The sequence below is a fragment of the Trematomus bernacchii genome, unplaced genomic scaffold (genome assembly GCF_902827165.1).
Source record: "Trematomus bernacchii unplaced genomic scaffold, fTreBer1.1, whole genome shotgun sequence".
Classification (NCBI taxonomy): Eukaryota; Metazoa; Chordata; class Actinopteri; order Perciformes; family Nototheniidae; genus Trematomus; species Trematomus bernacchii.
Genome location: NW_022987597.1, coordinates 116,230 through 137,500, shown reverse-complemented (window position 1 = coordinate 137,500; position 21,271 = coordinate 116,230). Strand labels below are relative to the sequence as shown.

Genomic DNA, 21,271 nt, shown 5'->3' with positions numbered 1-21,271 from the left:
AAAACAAGCCACGGTGTTGGACACATCAGGTAATTTCATGTTTAAAATAGAGTACCAAGGCGTGTGATTTGAAATCGTGTTAGTAGAAAGATTATAACTTGAGTCCCAATGCCTCCCCAGGTGGTGGAGAATGGCGCCCTGCTGTCCTGGAAGCTGGGCTGCTCCCTGGACCAGAGCTCAGTCCCGAATATCAACAGCGTCCAGGGTCCGGCGAAGAAGGGCAGCATGTCGGCCAGGCTGGGCTACCCGGTGGTGGGGTGGCACATCGCCAACAAGAAGCCCCATGTCCCTAAACGGGTGAGGCGCCAACTAAACAACACCCCGACCCCCGTTCTGGCGGTGCTTCCTCCGACTACGGTGGTGGAGCCTCCGGTGAGGATCGTCCCAACCCTTTCCTCGCCCTCTATTGCTGCCCCGACCGAGAGCTCCGCCCCCCCTGTAAGAGGCCCAGTCCCCCTGCCAGCCAAGCCAACCATCAAAGTCCTTCAATCCATCGCCCACACCCCAACACTGGGACCCCCTCAACCAACAAGGGTCATGGAGACCACCAGCACCCTCCCTATCCAGCCCACCATGACCAGGCCTACGTACGTAGAGGCGACTGTGACCCCACCCATACCTACGAGAAAACCTACTAAGAAACCCAGGAGACCCAAATCCACACCCTCACCCAGGGAGCCAAAGACCACCACAGCGAAGCCGCCAAGGCGCACCACACCCTCCCCGGGGGTCCTGATCCCAGACCCAGCCAACGAGAAGCCCGTCCTGCGTAACCCCATCGACCAGGTCAATGCTTTGGTGGGAACCTACTTCGAAGTCAAGATCCCGTCGGATACATTCTTTGACAAAGAGGACGGGACAACTGACAAGCTGCGTCTAACTCTGAGACAGAAACACAACGAGGTGGTTGGGGAGACCTCCTGGATCCAGTTCAACACCACCAGTCAACTCCTGTATGGGCTGCCTGATGCCCAGCATGTGGGCAAACACGAGTACTTCATGCAGGCAACGGACAAAGGCAGCCTGAATGCTATTGATGCGTTTGAGGTGCGTGTGAACCGCTGGCCTGTCAATGATAAATCCCCTGTCATCTTCACAGCCCGGTTCGAAGGTGAGCCGCGTTCAATAACAAACGACATCCACAAGAAGATCCTCCTGGTCAAGAAGCTGGCCTATGCACTGGGAGATCGCAACAGCAGCACAGTTAGTCTCCGAAACATCACCAAAGGGTCCATCGTGGTGGAGTGGACAAACACCAGCCTCCCTCAGAACCCCTGTCCAAAGGAGCAGATAGCCATCCTGAGCAGGACGCTGGCCAGTGCTGACGGAAAACCCTCCCAGACTTTCAGGTACTCCATGGATCCTGAGTTCAGACCTCTGGACGTCCAGGTGAAGGGACGGGCAAGCTGCAGGACTTTCTCCTTCATCCCACCCGGAGAGATCGATATCCCAGAACCCCCTGCGGTCACTCCGGCTCTGGGAACGGGCCGGCAGAGCACCGATGACGTTTATCTGCACACCGTCATCCCCGCCGTAGTGGTGGCAGCCATCCTGTTGATCGCAGGCATCATCGCCATGATCTGCTACAGGAAGAAGAGGAAGGGCAAGCTGACCATCGAGGATCAGGCTACCTTCATCAAGAAGGGCGTGCCCATCATCTTCGCCGATGAACTGGATGACTCTAAGCCGCCTCCCTCTTCCAGTATGCCCCTGATACTGCAGGAGGAGAAACCCCCCCTGCCCCCTCCGGAGTACCCCAACATGGCCACACCGGAGACCACCCCCCTGAACCAGGAGCTGCTGGGGGAGTACACCGCCCTGCGGGACGAGGACCCCAACGCGCCTCCCTACCAGCCGCCGCCCCCCTTCACCACTCCCATGGACGGCAAGGGCTCCCGTCCCAAGAACATGACCCCCTACAGATCTCCACCCCCATACGTACCCCCTTAAGACTTGCTCCACCCTCCCCTTGCCGGGTGGAGGGAGAGGACACCTGAGGAACTGTGACGGTTTCCATTCTGGTGTTTGTCTGTCTGGACTTTTACAGGGAGAGATGACAAGAGGTGCTAAAGTACAAAACAGCTACAGGGGAGTCTGGTTTGGGAGGGGGCGTCATGAGGTGGGTGGGGTTTAACAGTAGACAATGGGATTGGTTGAATCAGCTGGGAGGGACTACTGATCCAGTGGTAGATCAGCTACTACAGTGGCCTAAAGACAAACAAAATCTTGACCCGCCGTCTTTCCGGCCGACTCGTCGGTCAGGAGCGGCGATTGGGAGCGGTGCTCTCCCATCCCAGCATTCATTTTGCTCATTTTAAATACCGGATTTTATTCAGTTTTTCATCATTACCCCGAGGTTATTATCTTTTTTTCTTGACTGAAGTGTTTGCTAACAAGTCTTCTCGGTATTGCTTTTTAATAATACGAGAAGACAGCAATTTGCCATCAGACCTTTAGGCATCAATCCGGGTTTTTAATAAAGAGTGAGACCCTCTGAATAACAAAATCACACGACGGATCTCACATCAGCCTGCAGACCGTGTGTGTGTGTGTGTGTGTGTGTGTGTGTGTGTGTGTGTGTGTGTGTGTGTGTGTGTGTGTGTGTGTGTGTGTGTGTGTGTGTGTGTGTGTGTGTGTGTGTGTGTGTGTGTGTGTGTGTGTGTGTGTGTGTGTGTGTGTGTGTGTGTGTGTGTGTGTGTGTGTGTGTGTGTGTGTGTGTGTGTGTGTGTGTGTGTGTGAATGAATGAGTGCTTGTGTTGATTCAGATTCAATACGGTTTGCCTTCTAACACCAGTTGTCTGTTTCTATCCTTTTTCACAATGTCTGGTAAAGAGGAGAATAACAAGGTAGCCTAAAATTGATTTAGAGATGAATAATAAATCATTTGTTTGTTTATTGGTTTAAATTCACTGTATATCTGGAAGATAGATCGTGTTATATGTTTTGGTGGTGAAAGAAAAGGACTGCCTCACTGAAATGACCTGCAGGAGATATCTTTCCTGTTCCATATAAATATAGATGAACTGCTGTCCATTGGAGGAAATATGAGATGTCTTTATCCCCTCTGGCTCGGGTCAATAAACTATTAATAAACTACTGTTTTTTTATCATGAAAGAGATTATTCTAATAACGTGTTCAGGCTGAGTCTGGATGCTTAATGTAAAGCTGTATGCAGATTTCCACAATGAGACTTGGATCTGGTGACAGATTTAGCCAAGGTGAAGTGAAATGCCATGTCCGCCCTTTTCTACAAACACAGGACAGGAAAAGGACCCCTCCAGTTTATTTTGTTCCAGGGATAATTATTTTTGTACGTAACCAGGCAGTTCTTCTCCCGGTCAGAGGAGGGGTTTGTGTCTCCGAGAGGTTCAAAGACCTGTCCAGAAATTGGCTCTCCTAAAAACGGTCAATCTCCTTCTCATTTTTTACCAAGTTTTTGATACAGCCTCAAACTGTTTGATTATTAAAATATTGATTAGTCTTCAGTGATTTGTAAAATCTTAGCCTAGAAGTTAAACTATGATTCAGTTATGTACACTTTGTTTTCTTGGGTCACATATTTCAAGTGTTTTATTTTACTGTGTGTGAGTTTGCATATCGCCATGTATCCCCCCCACTATACAAAGATGGAATGACCCATATTTTATGTAATCACAAAGTTTATTTTTATGTCCTTATGTTTGCTAATGATTTCATCAGAAAGTGACCCTTTGCAATAATAATGTAAGGCGCAGTCCGACACCACTGACTCGAGGTCGCTGGTCTATGCAGGATGCCAAGGCTTTTTGCTTATCGAGTCTGCATTGTCATAATAAAACCAACTGGTACGATAAAACAGATCCACCTTCTTCATTTCTGAGTTCACTGCCTGGTTCTGTTGGGTTTCTCCTCCAGAATGTCTCTACCTGTCTTCCTCTGATCTGCAGCCTGATCACAGCTGATCTCCAGAGGATGAAGAGGAGCTTCATCACCTCCTCTGTTTCCTCCTTTAGGAAACACTGGTAAGTACCGGATGGGTTGCTCTCATGTATTCAGTCATGGAAACAGCTGATGGTGACCGACAGGCTGAGGTTAATGGAGGATGTTTCTGATGGTTTTGACTCTGAGATGGATCAGTGTGTCTCAGAGGTTAAACCCCAGCAGACCTTCAGTAAAGATATCCTGGATGACCGGCTCCCTCTCCATCTGTCCTCACATGCAGATCATCGACTCCTCAGAGGATCCAATGGATGTTCAGCTGTGTGATAATTCACTCCTGGTTTAATTCTTCATGATGAATGTGTTCCTGAGCTGTGGCTAGATGTGGAGTGAAGACAGAGAGTATGGAGGATTGATCTGGGTCTGATTGAGATCAATGTGACGCTCTTCAAATATCCAATCCACCGACAGATCACCTCAGAGGTCCACAGGTTAAAGCAACACATCTCAGTCTCATTCAATCTGATTCTGAGACACTTTATTAAGTGTTCTTTAAAGTAATAAGCTATTCAAGGTTAAGGTTAGTTTATTTGTATAGCACATTTTAAGACACCAATGCATTTAAAAGTGCTTTATATAGGCATTAGCACGTAATAATTAAAAACAAAACAAACAAATTATCATTAATAAAAGGGATAAAAGAATGGTGCAATGATGAGGTTAAAGGATCTTAGGATAGGATTCAAAGTATTTCTCTGTGGTTCAAACAGGGAGAAAGGCTGTTTCTTACTGTCTGAAGAATATAAATACATAAGATATAAACACTTATATATACATGCATACACAAAATCAACATACATTTCACATGACACCGGTGTTATTCTAGTCTGGTCACATGACGCAGGTGTTATTCTAGTCTGGTCACATGACACAGGTGTTATTCTGGTCTTGTCACATGACACAGGTGTTATTCTAGTCTGGTCACATGACACAGGTGTTATTCTGGTCTTGTCACATGACACAGGTGTTATTCTAGTCTGGTAGATTATTTTGAAGAAGACATTTTTGAAACTCTCCATTCAGAAATCGCCTATTTTCAGTCCCAGGGAAATGTGCTTCTAACTGGAGATCTGAACGGACGAACAGGAATTGTTTACCACACCAACCGTCACCCATCGGAACAACCTTGACTCTGAAATAAATCAGAATGGCAAAGAGTGCATCTCTGTCGGGCCTTAGACCTGTACATAGTGAATGGGAGGTTCAGAGGGGACTCTTTAGGGAGATTCACATACTCCTCAACTCTAAGGTCTAGTGTAGTAGACTATGCAATCACTGACATGGACCCCTCCACTATCAGTGCATTCACTGTCAGACAGCAATTCCCCTTTTGAGACCACAACCAAATCAATGTGTTCTTTAAACTCTCAGGTCAAATGAGTGACACAACAAGGGAACCCAGTAAGCTGTATAAATTAAATCCTACTTACAGATGGGCCCTAGACAGTGGAGACAAATTCACCATGGCCTTGAACTCACCTGATCTGTTGAATGACATGTCACTATTTGACCAAAATCAATATGTTCCTACCAAAGATGGTGTAAACATGGCCATTGATTATATCAATATGATATTTCACAAGGCAGCTATTAAAGCTGACTTTATAAAACAAAAGCAGAAGCCTGTTAAAAGGCAAAACGCTGACAAATAGTTTGACCAAGAATGCAAGACCATCAGAAAAGACCTGAGAAAAATAGCAAATGAAAAAACATCGGCAAACAAACAACCAGTGTTGGGCAAGTTACTTCCAAAATGTAATACATTACATATTGCTTATTACTGTCTTTTTTTCTTAAAGTGGACCTATCATGCTATATTTGAATAATATATTGTAGGGCCATACCTATATAAGGTATATTTATACGTTTTTTTCTCCAAAATACCAAACAGATCATGCATTTTAGCCATGCATCATTTCGCTCTATTTGCTCTCCTCCAGCCCTGTCTTTGCATGGAGCTGCAGCTGACCACGCCCCCCTGCAAAGGAGGGGGGCGAGGCACGAGCGTCATGTTACCATGCTGTTACCATGCTGTTACCATGCCACGGCAACCTCTCATTCCCCTGATAGGTGGAGAGTTGGCCATATAGGCGGAGCTCCTCGTTCCTGACGTCAGAGAATTTTGAAATCTGTCTCAGTCTGTATCAGATCCGTTGCAGCCCCGTTTTTAGAGATTTGGGTATGGAGGAAAAGAGAGAGGATTGTGTTTTCTGACACTTGGTGAGTTCCCTGATACACCGGGGACACATATTCATGTGTAAAAGACGTACAAAAGTGCATTTTTCGCACGATATTACTGTCTCTGAAATGTAATGAGTTACACTTCTTTTATATTACTTTTGAGTTACTTTCACCAAAATAACCGCAAAAGAATGGCTAGGTATTTTAAATGCTAAAATGTAGTTTAGTGCAGCTCATTATACACCCAGTGAAGGGCAAAGTGGTATAGCATAACAACTGTTTAGGCCATTAAGGCTACTAACAACTTTTATTACACGGCTTAGTTGAATACTCGATTCTGATTGTAAATTCTTAACATGTGACACATTGTTAATACATTAGTACAGACCGCTGTCAAGGACTATAATGAAGGTTGCTAAGGAGGATCAAGAAAGAGAAAGGAAAAGAGGTTAAAAGACGGAGCGCTGGACGTCAGATAAATCACCAGAAGAAGGTAGAGAGGAAGTAAACAATAACAGGAACACGGAATGGGCTCTGTAGTTTGTTTAGTATATGGCCATGTGCAGGCCCAGTTCCAGAACAAAATGACTTGGGGTGCCTCTGAGATTACAGGGGGTGCAGCGGTAGTAGGTTTACGTGAGCAATAGTGGCCGGCAACAGCAATGAAAACTAGAGAATGCAATTCGTGAAGAAATTGCTAGTGGGAATGCTTTATGCTGAAAAGCTGACGCTAAACTGCTATGCTGAAATGTAATGTGTAAGAAGAAAGTGAAGAATTTAGATTGAAATGATACATGAACACTGGGGGCTTGAATGTGTGATGAGTGAAGAAAAGAAAGTAAAAAGGCTTGGAAAAGCAGCAGAATATTTGAACTGCAAACTTTTGAACTAACTTGATGGCGAATGATCTGTCGCCATGGCAACGGCATTTGATGACACCCCATAATACGCTTAGATGCGTTGATGGCTGCATCGTTACCAAACCTGTGAAGTTTTTGGCCGTTTGGAACATTTTCACTGAAGTTATGAGAAAACCGTGTTTCATGGCGAGCATTGTGTTGCCATGGCAATGGCATTTGAAGAAACCCCATAATTGACGTAGAGCTGTTGAGGGCTGTACCGGTGATATACAAGCGAAGTTTGGGGGGTGATCGGACCGTTTCCATTGGACTTACAGCGACATCATGCTTCATGGCGAGTGGTCTGTCGCCATGGCAACGGCATTTGATGACACCCCATAATACGCTTAGATGCGTTGATGGCTGCATCGTTACCAAACCTGTGAAGTTTTGGGCCGTTTGAAGCATTTTCACTGAAGTTATGAGAAAACCGTGTTTCATGGCGAGCATTGTGTTGCCATGGCAACGGCATTTGAAGAAAGAGAAAGAGAGAGAGAGAGAGAGAGAGAGAGAGAGAGAGAGAGAGAGAGAGAGAGAGAAGTTAGAACTGACTGCTGTCAGTTGGAGTGATGACATCTTGTTCCATTACACAGGTGTTTATAGTTGAGCTAACGAGCTCTGTAGAGATCAAAGGTTTGCATTGTTCTGAATGAGAGATAAAGCTCTTACATGTGAACGTTTTGTGGAAGAACCATAACAGATATCTGTGAAATTTCAAAACGTGAAGCATGTCAAGGAAGTTGAGTATCTGAAGTGTAATTTTTGTGTACTTTCGGGTTAATAATGTGGCCTTTTTGGCAGTTTGACTAAAGGTGTGCGGCTGCTGCTGTGAGGAAATATCAGCCTGAAATTACAATGGGTTTTAATGGAGACATGTTGAACGTTTTTGTCACTTCATGCCCTCAAGAGGCATTTTGTTTAATTATTTTGCCTAATTATTTGTCATTTTTCAAGCTACGAGATGTTTTCCTACGTTTGTCATGAAAAATGATGTCTCAGGAATGTAGGGTTTGGGAATTATGGCAGTTTAAAAAATATATATGAAGGCAAATTTCAAGATTTGCTCCACTCTAGCTGTGACATCACGCACTCTAGTTAATGTTAAAATCTGAAGAAAACCTCTTTACCAAGGTCTGAACAATGTTTAATATCTCTAAAAGTAAGAATCAGATTTAAAAGTTGTGTTACACGAATAATGTCAGAAAGATGTGTAACATTTTAAAGTTGGAATGAGGTTTCTGAGTGAGAGTATGAATGAATAGCAGTTGAAGTCGCATGAAGATTGTTCAAGTCTGAAGATTTTCTCCATTGACTTCAATGGTTAAAAATGTGATTATGGGATGTATCTCTGGAATTATGAAAGTTATGAATGATACCAGTAATAGCCTGCGATTCCTGACCGAGCTGAACGTTTTGATGTTTGAACGGAGTTTCTGCGATGTTGAATGTGGGAGGAGAAGAGGGCCAAAATAAGTCGGTGGAATAATAATAATAAGCTTTTTGTCCGTAGCATAACATATAGTTGGAATGCTGTTATCAGCATTCCCACTAAAATATCATTGATGTTATGGTCCCCAATGAACAGATTATGGCATTTGTTATGTTTTGAAACCAAGCAAGTGAGAACATTTCAAATGTGTTAAAAGTGCAATCCTGAAATATTTAATATAGTCCAAAGTGGACTATGGCAAGGAAAAGCACAAAAGCTTCAAAACTGTACTGATAAAACAAATGAGAACATATTGTAAATCAAGGCAAATATTATTTGAACCAGCTCATGGTTTGAAAGGGCAAACATTGAAAAGCAAAATTATTGTTAAAACCATGTACTACATCATCACCTTGGTCCCATCATATACTCTGGGAAGAGACATGTGTGATCTGGTTAAATCAATGTATTTAGAAAATAAGTGTGCTGTTAAAATTGGAGACAAACAAACTGAATTATTCACCCAGAGAAGAGGTGTTCGTCAGGGTTGCAATTTAAGTCCCACTTTATTGAATGTGTGACGGCCCCGGTGTTGTGTTGAACCATCACAATAAAAGTGCCGTGGTTTTTGGAACCCTTGAACGTCTCTCTCTGTTTTCCTGTTGTGGCCTACGGGCCGGTCATAACAAATGTATATATAAATGAAGTTGCTGTTCAGTTGGATCAATGTGCTGCTCCTGGCCTCTCCCTCCTAGAGAGAGAGGTGAAGTGTCTGCTTTATGCTGATGACCTTGTTCTGCTGTCTCCTACTGAACAAGGACTACAACAACAGCTGGACGAGCTGTCTTTATACCATACACACATCCTCTGTCCTCTGCAGTCAGAGCAGTGAGAGGCGGCGTACAGCAGCACTTTGCATATTGATGGGAAACAAACAGCCGACACACACAGACAGATGTTTGAAGTGTTTGACAGAAAGAATAATCCACATGTTGACACCTGTACATGATATCTGCTTCATGAGAGGAACATGTGTGGATCAGAATCTGTGAGCATCGTTACTGATCAATCAATTCACTCCCAATTAACCTTCATCTGATTACTTCCTAATCTCCAGTGTCTCTCCTACCCCATTACACCTCTTTGGTCATATTGTAATATTCCTGAGAGTAAATGGGAATGTATTCTTCTTCCTGCAACTTTACGACCATCTTGGACACTTCACATATTGAATCCTGTGTTTGTGTTTCAGTTCCAGTTATTGTTGGTGTGGATCTTGTTAATCGTCCCAGTGTCTGATTCTCTTACATATTAGATTTCTACTATTAAACCATTGTTCTTTTATTTCCACATGGAGACGGATCAGACTCAAATTGAGCATCAAGCTCAAAAAGAGACACAGCTTTACTGTTGGTGCGGTTTTATAATGATTTTGATTTCTTATTTTTTATAATTGATATTTACATCTGGTCTAGATGCTAACTAGGACAATGCATGATGGTTTGTATGATTTACCAGAGGGAACATGACCTCTGCTGAAGCTAGTGGTGTTTTAACACAGTGTGACCGCTGTGGCTTTACTTAGCAATCCTTCTGTAAGTCAAGTGTTGAGATTAGCTTCATCATGGTGTGTGTGTGTGTGTGTGTGTGTGTGTGTGTGTGTGTGTGTGTGTGTGTGTGTGTGTGTTGTCCTGCAGCCAGCTCTATCAGGAGTCTCAGGACTGCAGATAAACACCGCTGAGCATTTCCTTCTTTCATCATTCTCCTTCACATTCAGATACACTGCAGGCGACAACGCACACACAGGGACAGACTAAGCAAACATACACAGCAAGGTGTACGAACACACACACACACACACACGGTCGCACAGTTCAATGTCACAGTCTTTCCTCTGTGGTTAGTATTCAGTGTCGTATGAAGCAGAGCGTCTGTATGTTGATCAATGTAATCAGCAGGTGCCGGCACACTCCTTTTGACATTTACAGAACGCCAACACACACCGCTCTGCCAGCCAGGGAGAATTAAGGTGTGTGTGTGTTTGTGTGTGTGTTTGTGTGTGTTTGCTCAGATGTATGCAGTGATATTGTGTGTCGCTTTTAATACCTTTCAATGTGTGTATTTGTTTTCATACATGCATGTGTGTGTGTGTGTGTGTGTGTGTGTGTGTGTGTGTGTGTGTGTGTGTGTGTGTGTGTGTGTGTGTGTGTGTGTGTGTGTGTGTGTGTGTGTGTGTGTGTGTGTGTGTGTCTTTATGTCCCGTGTTGTCCCAGGAGGTGTGTGAGGGATTAAGCCAGTGTCTGATAGGAAGCTCAGCTGATTCAACAGGAAGTCACTCAAACCTCAAACTGTTCCAACATTTCAGAATTATTATTTGAATGTTTTTGGGATTGTTTATGGGCTGCTTTGTATGTGTTACAGAGTATGGCATGATATCCCATGTGAGCATTTGTCTATAAGACGTCATCAACTGACTTTAATCCAGTTTTGAAGCCACATTTTTACCAACAGCTTTTTACCAATCACTGCTTTTAAATTCTATATTTTAAAGGGACGAAGTATTTGAGTGATGGGACATCTGTATCTGAAGTTATTAGAGAAACAAGCTGAGATAAATTTAGCAGACACTGACTTTAACGTGAAACTGAAACGTGAAATTAAAACTGCTTTTAAACTTTCTTTTAGATGAATACTCCCTCCTCTTCGGTTCCCCAAGCTGCTCCCTTAAGCATGTCTCCAGTCCTGAAGTGTAAGGTGATAAGGCCATACTTTACCATAGGTCAGAATGTGTGTTTTCTAGGTGCTAAATTAGATCTGATGTAATATAATGTAAGAGGGATAAAGATTATAAAGTGGGGGCTCATAAGGGACAGGCTCCAAAAAATACTGGTTCCTACATTTCCCATTAGTGCTATATAAACAGACCAATGATTCAGGTCTAGCTCACATGTAATGTTTATTATTTTATAGTTGTATCTTATGAACAGTCACAGGGCCTGTCTACAAACGTATATATTTCCATTGAAAATACAGTAACATGTCATCTACACCTTCTCCTGCCCAGTTTGACCCTGGAGGCTGAGACATACATGATGTTTCCACAGAGTGATAATATATCTGCGTCAGGAGTGTTTCTCTGACATTGACCGAGGTCAGTCTGCTCTCTGACGTCATGAACAAAGTGTGTTATCAGTGAACGCTGACCTTTACAAACGTGTCCTGCTTGTAATTCATCTGGGTGATGTAACATCGGCAGAGTACGATTCCTCCTGAAAGCACTGAGTTTACCTGCTGAGGTTCAGAGACATGCTGCATCTACAATGTGTTTTACCTAAAGCCGTCTGGAATCCAGTTCGCTGTTAGGGTTGGACAGTTAGGAGAGGAAGCATGCAAAGGGTTCCTCAGAGAGTTTAGATATAATAATCTTCTGTGGCTGAAGATGAGCTCATGTTGACAAGAAAAAACAATGAGCTGTAAGTGGATAAACAGGAGATTTGTGTAACCACTATTCCAGTTATCCCTGAATGTAATGTATATGATATAATATGAAGATTATAATAATGCATTTATTTTATATAGGCGCCTTTCAAAGCTCTCAAGGTTGCCGTACAAACACATAAAAAACAAGATACACAATACATAACACCAGCATAAGAAACATAAACAAGACAATGCAGTATATAAATAAAACAGAGGATGTGGGATGGATAATGATCAGGGTGGATATGCGAGTGTGAAGAGATGTGTTTTGAGACGTGATTTGAAAATGGGGAGAGAGTCAGTGTTGCGGATGTCAGGTGGGAGGGAGTTCCAGAGGCGGGGTGCAGAGCGGCTGAAGGCTCTAGACCCCATGGTGGTTAGGGGGGGTGCAGAGCGGCTGAAGGCTCTGGACCCCATGGTGGTTAAACGGAAGGGGGGTGCAGTGAGGTGGAGGGAAGCAGAAGACCTGAGAGTGTGGATGGGTGTGTTGATGTGCAGGAGGTCGGAGAGGTACAGAGGAGTGAGGTTATGGATGGCCTTAAAGGTGAGGAGCAGAATCTTAAAAACGATACAGGATTTGACGGGGAGCCAGTGAAGTTGCTGAAGAACAGGAGTGATGTGGTTAATGGAGGGGGTTCTGGTGATGATGCGGGCGGCAGGGTTCTGGACCAGTTGAAGTCTGTGGATGGATTTGAGAGGGAGACCAAAGAGAAGGGAGTTGCATTACATTACATTACATGTTACTTGTTAGACGCTTTTATCCAAAGTGACTAACATACTCAATACTGTGGACAATCCCCACAGGAGCAATTTGGGGTGAAGTGTCCCAGGGACACACCAACATGCTGACTGCAGTGGGGTTCGAACCTGTGACCCCCTGATCCGAACACCGACTCACAACCCACTGCACCACACGCCTCCCAGTTGCAGTAGTCAATGCGGGAAGTTACCAGGGTGTGAACAAGAATGGCGGAGCTCTTAGGGTTAAGGGACGGGCGGAGGCGGTTGATGTTGCGTAGATGGAAATAGGCAGACCGAGGGATATGACTGATATAGATAACAGCTTTGCCAAAGGGACGATGGAGGAACTGAGTCCATAAGCCAGTAGAGTCCCCCCCATCCTCCTTGAAGTGTATTGGACAGCAGAGACCGTATCTCACTTTCGATTGGTCGCTGTCAGGACTCTGAGAGCTGCTGTCAAATGGAATCAGGCGCTGCTCGATATAATGGATTCCTATTGGTCTGTGGTGGCCATCGACAGGACGGGTTATTAATGACTGTCTGCAGACTCAGTGTGGGAACTTACAAGGACATCTCATACACTTGCAGAAACGATTGTATCTTTGTACTGAGTGGGATTACTGTGACTGATATTGCAACTGTGATATTATTCTTAATATTCGAGTGGTTGATCATTTCTGTATTATCGATGAGAAATATATACAGTAATATGATCATAGTGGGATTTTGTAAGAGGATCTGTACCAAACAAATGTTTTTTAGTCTAAAGACTTCTGTTTCTATGCTGGGTTATCTTCTTTCAAAATATTATAAACACATGTTTTCTGCTTTTAGATCTCAATATTGCACTATATTGCATTTTCTATTACGATAACATGCTTTAATTGTGCAGTCCTATTTCTCTTTCTGGATCTTAATGCTGCGTTTCACACTAAAGACTGTATCCTGATCAGAGAGGCTGCTCTTCTTTCCCCCCCTTGTTATTATAATATCAGAGCGCACCCTCCTCTGGGGCTCTGTGGTGCACCCCAAATCCTCATCAGTTTGTGTTTCACAGATTATAAAGAGATTTAAAGTTATCACTCTCACCTCTATTCAATTATTCAGATCGTTTAACTCTCAAACATGTTTGTTTTAAAGGGCCCATGTCATGGCCATTTCCACTGATCATAATTCCATTGTTGAGGTCTACTAGAATAGATTTATATTGTGCAATTTTCCAAACTCACATTGGTTTCTCATACAGCATCTCTCCAAACTCACATTGGTTTCTCAAACAGCATCTCTCCAAACTCACATTGGTTTCTCATACAGCATCTCTCCAAACTCACATTGGTTTCTCATACAGCATCTCTCCAAACTCACATTGGTTTCTCATACAGCATCTCTCCAAACTCACATTGGTTTCTCAAACAGCATCTCTCCAAACTCACATTGGTTTCTCATACAGCATCTCTCCAAACTCACATTGGTTTCTCATACAGCATCTCTCCAAACTCACATTGGTTTCTCATACAGCATCTCTCCAAACTCACATTGGTTTCTCAAACAGCATCTCTCCAAACTCACATTGGTTTCTCAGACAGCATCTCTCCAAACTCACATTGGTTTCTCATACAGCATCTCTCCAAACTCACATTGGTTTCTCATACAGCATCTCTCCAAACTCACATTGGTTTCTCATACAGCATCTCTCCAAACTCACATTGGTTTCTCAAACAGCATCTCTCCAAACTCACATTGGTTTCTCAAACAGCATCTCTCCAAACTCACATTGGTTTCTCATACAGCATCTCTCCAAACTCACATTGGTTTCTCATACAGCATCTCTCCAAATTCACATTGGTTTCTCAAACAGCATCTCTCCAAACTCACATTGGTTTCTCATACAGCATCTCTCCAAACTCACATTGGTTTCTCATACAGCATCTCTCCAAACTCACATTGGTTTCTCATACAGCATCTCTGTAAACTCACATTGGTTTCTCAAACAGCATCTCTCCAAACTCACATTGGTTTCTCAAACAGCATCTCTGTAAACTCACATTGGTTTCTCATACAGCATCTCTCCAAACTCACATTGGTTTCTCATACAGCATCTCTCCAAACTCACATTGGTTTCTCAAACAGCATCTCTCCAAACTCACATTGGTTTCTCATACAGCATCTCTCCAAACTCACATTGGTTTCTCATACAGCATCTCTCCAAACTCACATTGGTTTCTCATACAGCATCTCTCCAAACTCACATTGGTTTCTCATACAGCATCTCTCCAAACTCACATTGGTTTCTCATACAGCATCTCTCCAAACTCACATTGGTTTCTCAAACAGCATCTCTCCAAACTCACATTGGTTTCTCAAACAGCATCTCTCCAAACTGACATTGGTTTCTCATACAGCATCTCTCCAAACTCACATTGGTTTCTCAAACAGCATCTCTCCAAACTCACATTGGTTTCTCAAACAGCATCTCTCCAAACTCACATTGGTTTCTCATACAGCATCTCTCCAAACTCACATTGGTTTCTCATACAGCATCTCTCCAAACTCACATTGGTTTCTCAAACAGCATCTCTCCAAACTCACATTGGTTTCTCATACAGCATCTCTCCAAACTCACATTGGTTTCTCATACAGCATTTCTCCAAACTCACATTGGTTTCTCATACAGCATCTCTCCAAACTCACATTGGTTTCTCATACAGCATCTCTCCAAACTCACATTGGTTTCTCATACAGCATCTCTCCAAACTCACATTGGTTTCTCAAACAACATCTCTCCGAACTCACATTGGTTTCTCAAACAACATCTCTCCAAACTCACATTGGTTTCTCAAACAGCATCTCTCCAAACTCACATTGGTTTCTCATACAGCATCTCTCCAAACTCACATTGGTTTCTCATACAGCATCTCTCCAAACTCACATTGGTTTCTCAAACAGCATCTCCCCAAACTCACATTGGTTTCTCATACAGCATCTCTCCAAACTCACATTGGTTTCTCAAACAGCATCTCTCCAAACTCACATTGGTTTCTCATACAGCATCTCTCCAAACTCACATTGGTTTCTCAAACAGCATCTCTCCAAACTCACATTGGTTTCTCATACAGCATCTCTCAAGGTTCAAGGTTCAAGGTTCAAGGTTCTTTATTGTCAATCTGACATAGCTACAGAGTAATTATGCAGTTGAAAATCTTATGTCACAGGCTTCTCCAACAATGCAACATAATAACATAACATAATAACAATAAGAGCAAGAGCAATACAAAAATAATAATAGTTATAAAAATGAAATAAAGTTATGATGTGGAATAGTGCAGTATGAGTCTATATACAAGTTATTGGAATGATATATATATATTAGGTATTAGATACATACTACTGAGTAGCAGTTGAATGTTTGAAGTTGTTTCAACAGTTCAATTTTTTAACAGTCTCACTGCCCGCGGGAAGAAACTGTCTCCGAATCTTCTTGTCCTTGCCCGGATGCTGCGGTAACGTCTGCCAGACGGCAACAGAAAGAACAGTTTGTGGCTGGGGTGATGGGGGTCTTTGATAATCCGTAGTGATTTCTCCAAACTCACATTGGTTTCTCATACAGCATCTCTCCAAACTCACATTGGTTTCTCATACAGCATCTCTCCAAACTCACATTGGTTTCTCAAACAGCATCTCTCCAAACTCACATTGGTTTCTCAAACAGCATCTCTCCAAACTCACATTGGTTTCTCATACAGCATCTCTCCAAACTCACATTGGTTTCTCATACAGCATCTCTCCAAACTCACATTGGTTTCTCATACAGCATCTCTCCAAACTCACATTGGTTTCTCATACAGCATCTCTCCAAACTCACATTGGTTTCTCATACAGCATCTCTCCAAACTCACATTGGTTTGTCAAACAGCATCTCTCCAAACTCACATTGGTTTCTCAAACAGCATCTCTGTAAACTACGTGTATTCACTGAATTTCACTCTCTGCCTTTAACGGCTCGTTGTAGCTCCAATAGCTCCAGCCCCCACCCTCCCTGTGAGCACAGTGTGCTCTGATTGGTCGGGACATTGTGAATCGCGCTGAGCTCCATGGAGGTGTTGTTTCCTTGTTTAGCATACACAGCCAAACTCATCCTGAGCACACACAAAGCCACAGCCGAAGTAAAAACAATAAGTGTGGCTTGATATTGAGTAAGAAAAAGGTTGATAAACGCAGAGAGAATGGGTCTGCAGAGAGAATGGGTCTGCAGAGAGAATGGGTCTGCAGAAAGGATGGGTCTGCAGAGAGAATGGGTCTGCAGAGAGAATGGGTCCGCAGAGAGAATGGGTCTGCAGAGAGAATGGGTCTGCAGAGAGAATGGGTCCGCAGAGAGAATGGGTCTGCAGAGAGAATGGGTCCGCAGAGAGAATGGGTCTGCAGAGAGAATGGGTCTGCAGAGAGAATGGGTCCGCAGAGAGAATGGGTCTGCAGAGAGAATGGGCTGCAGAGAGAATGGGCCTGCAGAGAGGATGGGTCTGCAGAGAGAATCTCAACTGTCTGTTATCAGCCTGCAGCCAGGGAGGAGAAATCAGCAGAGCTGCCTGCTCCCTGCACACAGATGTGTGTGTGAGGAAGTCCGTGGATTGGTCAATTTGGACCAATCAGCGGGGGCTTAACGTAACGGCTCCGCGGACGTAGCGTAATGGCTCCACGGATTGGTCAATTTCGTTCCGGGTACGGCTTGACATCATGCCGTACCCGGAATGAAATGGAAGAATCAAATGGACAATGACGTATCTCCAACGAGTCGTTTTGGGGAGGTATTTTCTGTGTTAGAGTTTTACTCTCTACAGGGTGTACTTTGAGGGTTTTGACTCTGCAGACCGTTTACATGAAAACCTTCATAACACAAGGGGACGGGTAATAACCGGAAAAGCATGACATGGGACCTTTAATATTTTCATAAATAATAACAATGATAAGATATCAAGAAAGATATCAGAATCATTTCTATGTATCTAAACGTGAAATGCATTGTTTCTTTTATTTTCTAGTTTAATATTGATCTGTAAAGTATATCGGAAAGTATGCCTGTTGCTGTATCAGTTCCTACAGAACATTCATACATGCTCTCATAAACAAACTGCACCGGCATGAGGCGTTTTAAATAAAACATGTGAAGCTGAAACTCTGTGCAATCCCCTTTAAGTGTGTTCGTAACTCCATGCTAATTATTTATCACAAAGCGCCGCCTTGTTCCTGAGTTACTCTGGCGTCTGTTCATTTATATAAATAAAGCTACCGCTGGGTGTGTTAAATATATTCAATATTTGATGTAACATGTTAACGTGAGATTCAGCTGGGACACATAATACATGCATTTATCTCAACATTATATAATCGTTATCAGCACTTCATACATCCACAGCAGGTACATCATTTAGACATGATGATCACATTTCATACTGTGTGATTAAAAAGGAATGATGCCCACACTTTATCATCCAGTTATTATCATACTGCTTCCTCTTCAACAGAACACATGGGGATGGATAAACAGAAATCCTCTCCATCCTCTATGATGAGGGAACTTATTTCCTGCCATCTTTCACACTGTGTTTCATAACTGCTGTCACAGATACTGAATATTTATGGGGCACCACCCAAACTACATGTGGAGACAATCTGCAGAGTTATTTTTCAGTTCGTCTCAAGCTGCAGAGATAACCTCTCATTCCTCTACGCACACTTTAAATCCTGAGCAATTAGTTACACTACTAGTTGCATTACTTTTGGATTACTCTGTGACAAATAGCACACCATGGATCATCACATGACCCAGGGTGAATTCATTCTATGAATACAGAGAGCTGCTGCAGTGCTTCTGCTTTCAATCTTTATTTCTATTATCATTATTGTTTAATCCGCACTGCACCATAAATCCAGTTAATTCATATAAATGAAATGGGAGCTTTATAATGATATGTTTGTTATAGCTCGTCATTTGTCTTCACATAGTGTCAGTCTGTTTGTGTCTGCAGTCTAAGATAACACACTTTTAAATATAAAGTAGTGAGTTCTCCTTTTGAAATGCTGCATGTTTCTCTTGAGTTATATTTATCTCCTGAGTTTCTGGATATATCCCGAGAGAACTTAGTTTAGCAGTTTATAACGAGCCGGCTGACGCATCTGTCTTCAGCCGGTCTCATCGTCTTCTTCACCCGAATCAGAATTTCAGTCTGAAGATCATCAGAGTTTCAGGAACTCAAACACTCATCTTCATCGCTCCAAACCTTCCTGTTGATATTATAAAAATGTGTGCAGCGAATCTTGGTTCCTGTGAGGACGAGTTAAGATAAAAAATAATGGTTTTAAGGTCCTTAAAATCTGTGTTTTCTCTCTGTTTTCTGGAAATTCCCAATATCAATTCCATGTTTTGTATGTCCTCCCTGGCATACAGGTCTACTCTGTAACATGCCATTCGATTTTCATCCTTTCAGTAATTTGAGCGAATATTGGATTTAATTAAAAGAATTATGATCACAACTTCTCCTCAATTATATTCAATTTAAAGGCCTTATTAAAAAGTTTCAAAAACAATTTTGAGTAAAAGTAAATGTTTTGATCAGTTAAAACTAACCAACTTTTTTCATTTCTATTTGATTCATCTGTGCATTGGAAAAACAAAAATAACAAAGAAAGAGAAATAATAAATAAAACTAATCGTACTGACGGAAAACCTAGAATATTGACCATAGCATTGACGATAATGTACTTAAAGGTGGGGTAGGTAAGTTTGAGAAACCGGCTCGAGATACACTTGTTGTTATATTCCATGGAATGCTCTTAACATCCTGATAGCAATGAATATCTGAAGTGCTTTGACAATAAATCCATAAAAAAATGTAATCTGTGGAAGCTGTAGTACTGTAAAAAGCACGACCAATCATCTGAGCCGGCCCGGCTAAAATAACTGGATGGCCTACCTGCCTGTCAGCCTTCCATCTGTGCACAAACTTATCTCGTGCCCTCATTGGTCATGTGCGCGTTCGTGTGTGTTGGAGGAGGGGCTCTGTGAGGAAGTGGCAGATTTTCTCCGGTTGTGTATTTTCAAATTCTAGCGATCTCGAGCCGGTTTCTCAAACTTACCTACCCTACCTTTAACAGTTCATATATATGTAAATGTTGAGCATGTTTTATGCTTCGATGAACATGTTCATGAGGTACATTTCGCATATTATATCGTACATAAATCTACTGTTTGATTTTAGAAAATGAGTTTGATTCAGTATGTTTGTTCGGGTTGAACTGTGCAGGATTTAAACAGAAAGCAGCTGGAGGAGCCACAGAGGAGATTACTGTGAATAAGTGACAGATGAGGGGCTGAATGATTTATTTGAATAATGTGGAGACGTTCCTCCCATTGTCAGTCCTGATAAACCCTGCAGCCTGCTACTAATTACCCATAATTCCCCTCCTCAGGGTCAAAGAGATGTTGGAGGATCCTTAACGGTCCTGTTCTGTCAGGAGGAAAGCCACAGGGGTGGGAAACAGATGAAGATCAACCAGGATACATTATATACATATTTCCTTCTTACTTCACTTCCCCTCCAATCAGTGATCGGGGGCATCACTCCCAGCTGAACCTATCACTTCGTCTCTATTCCCACAAGCCTATCATAGTGCATTGCTAAACCTTTAAATCTGATCTCTCCCCTGACAGCTGTCATTCAGGCGACTCAACGCAGCCCTCCCCCCTTCCACCTCCCATCCCTCCCATCCCTCCCAATCCAGGGTCAAGCTGAAACCATTTCAGACGTCCATCAATCCCTTCAGACCTACATCAATCTCTTCAGACCTCCATCAATCCCTTCAGACCTACATCAATCCCTTCAGACCTCCATCAATCCTCTTCAGACCTCCATCAATCCTCTTCAGACCTCCATCAATCCTCTTCAGACCTCCATTACTCCCTTCAGACCTCCATCAATCCTCTTCAGACCTCCATCAATCCCTTCAGACCTCAATCAATCCTCTTCAGACCTCCATCAATCCTCTTCATCAATCCTCTTCAGACCTCCATCAATCCTCTTCAGACCTCCATCAATCCTCTTCAGACCTCCATCAATCCTCTTCAGACCTCCAATAATCCTCTTCAGACCTCCATCAATCCTCTTCAGACCTCCATCAATCCTCTTCAGACCTCCATCAATCCCTTCAGACCTCCATCAATCCCTTCAGACCGCCATCAATCCTCTTCAGACCTCCATCAATCCCTTCAGACCTCCATCAATCCTCTTCAGACCTCCATCAATCCTCTTCAGACCTCCATTACTCCCTTCAGACCTCCATCAATCCTCTTCAGACCTCCATCAATCCCTTCAGACCTCAATCAATCCTCTTCAGACCTCCATCAATCCTCTTCATCAATCCTCTTCAGACCTCCATCAATCCCTTCAGACCTCCATCAATCCTCTTCAGACCTCCATCAATCCTCTTCAGACCTCCATTACTCCCTTCAGACCTCCATCAATCCTCTTCAGACCTCCATCAATCCCTTCAGACCTCAATCAATCCTCT

At 43.0% G+C, this 21,271-nt stretch overlaps 1 protein-coding gene across 1 annotated transcript in view; it reads left to right on the top strand.

Moving 5' to 3' along the window:
- dag1 (dystroglycan 1) overlaps positions 1-2,610 on the top strand; it is a 40,507-nt gene extending 37,897 nt beyond the window's left edge. Inside the window, exon 4 of the mRNA XM_034130579.1 lies at positions 121-2,610. Within this exon, the coding sequence (XP_033986470.1) occupies positions 121-1,950 (1,830 nt within the window). The 3' untranslated portion in view covers positions 1,951-2,610. The remainder of the gene's footprint in view (positions 1-120) is intronic.
- The last annotated feature ends 18,661 nt before the right edge of the window (positions 2,611-21,271 follow it).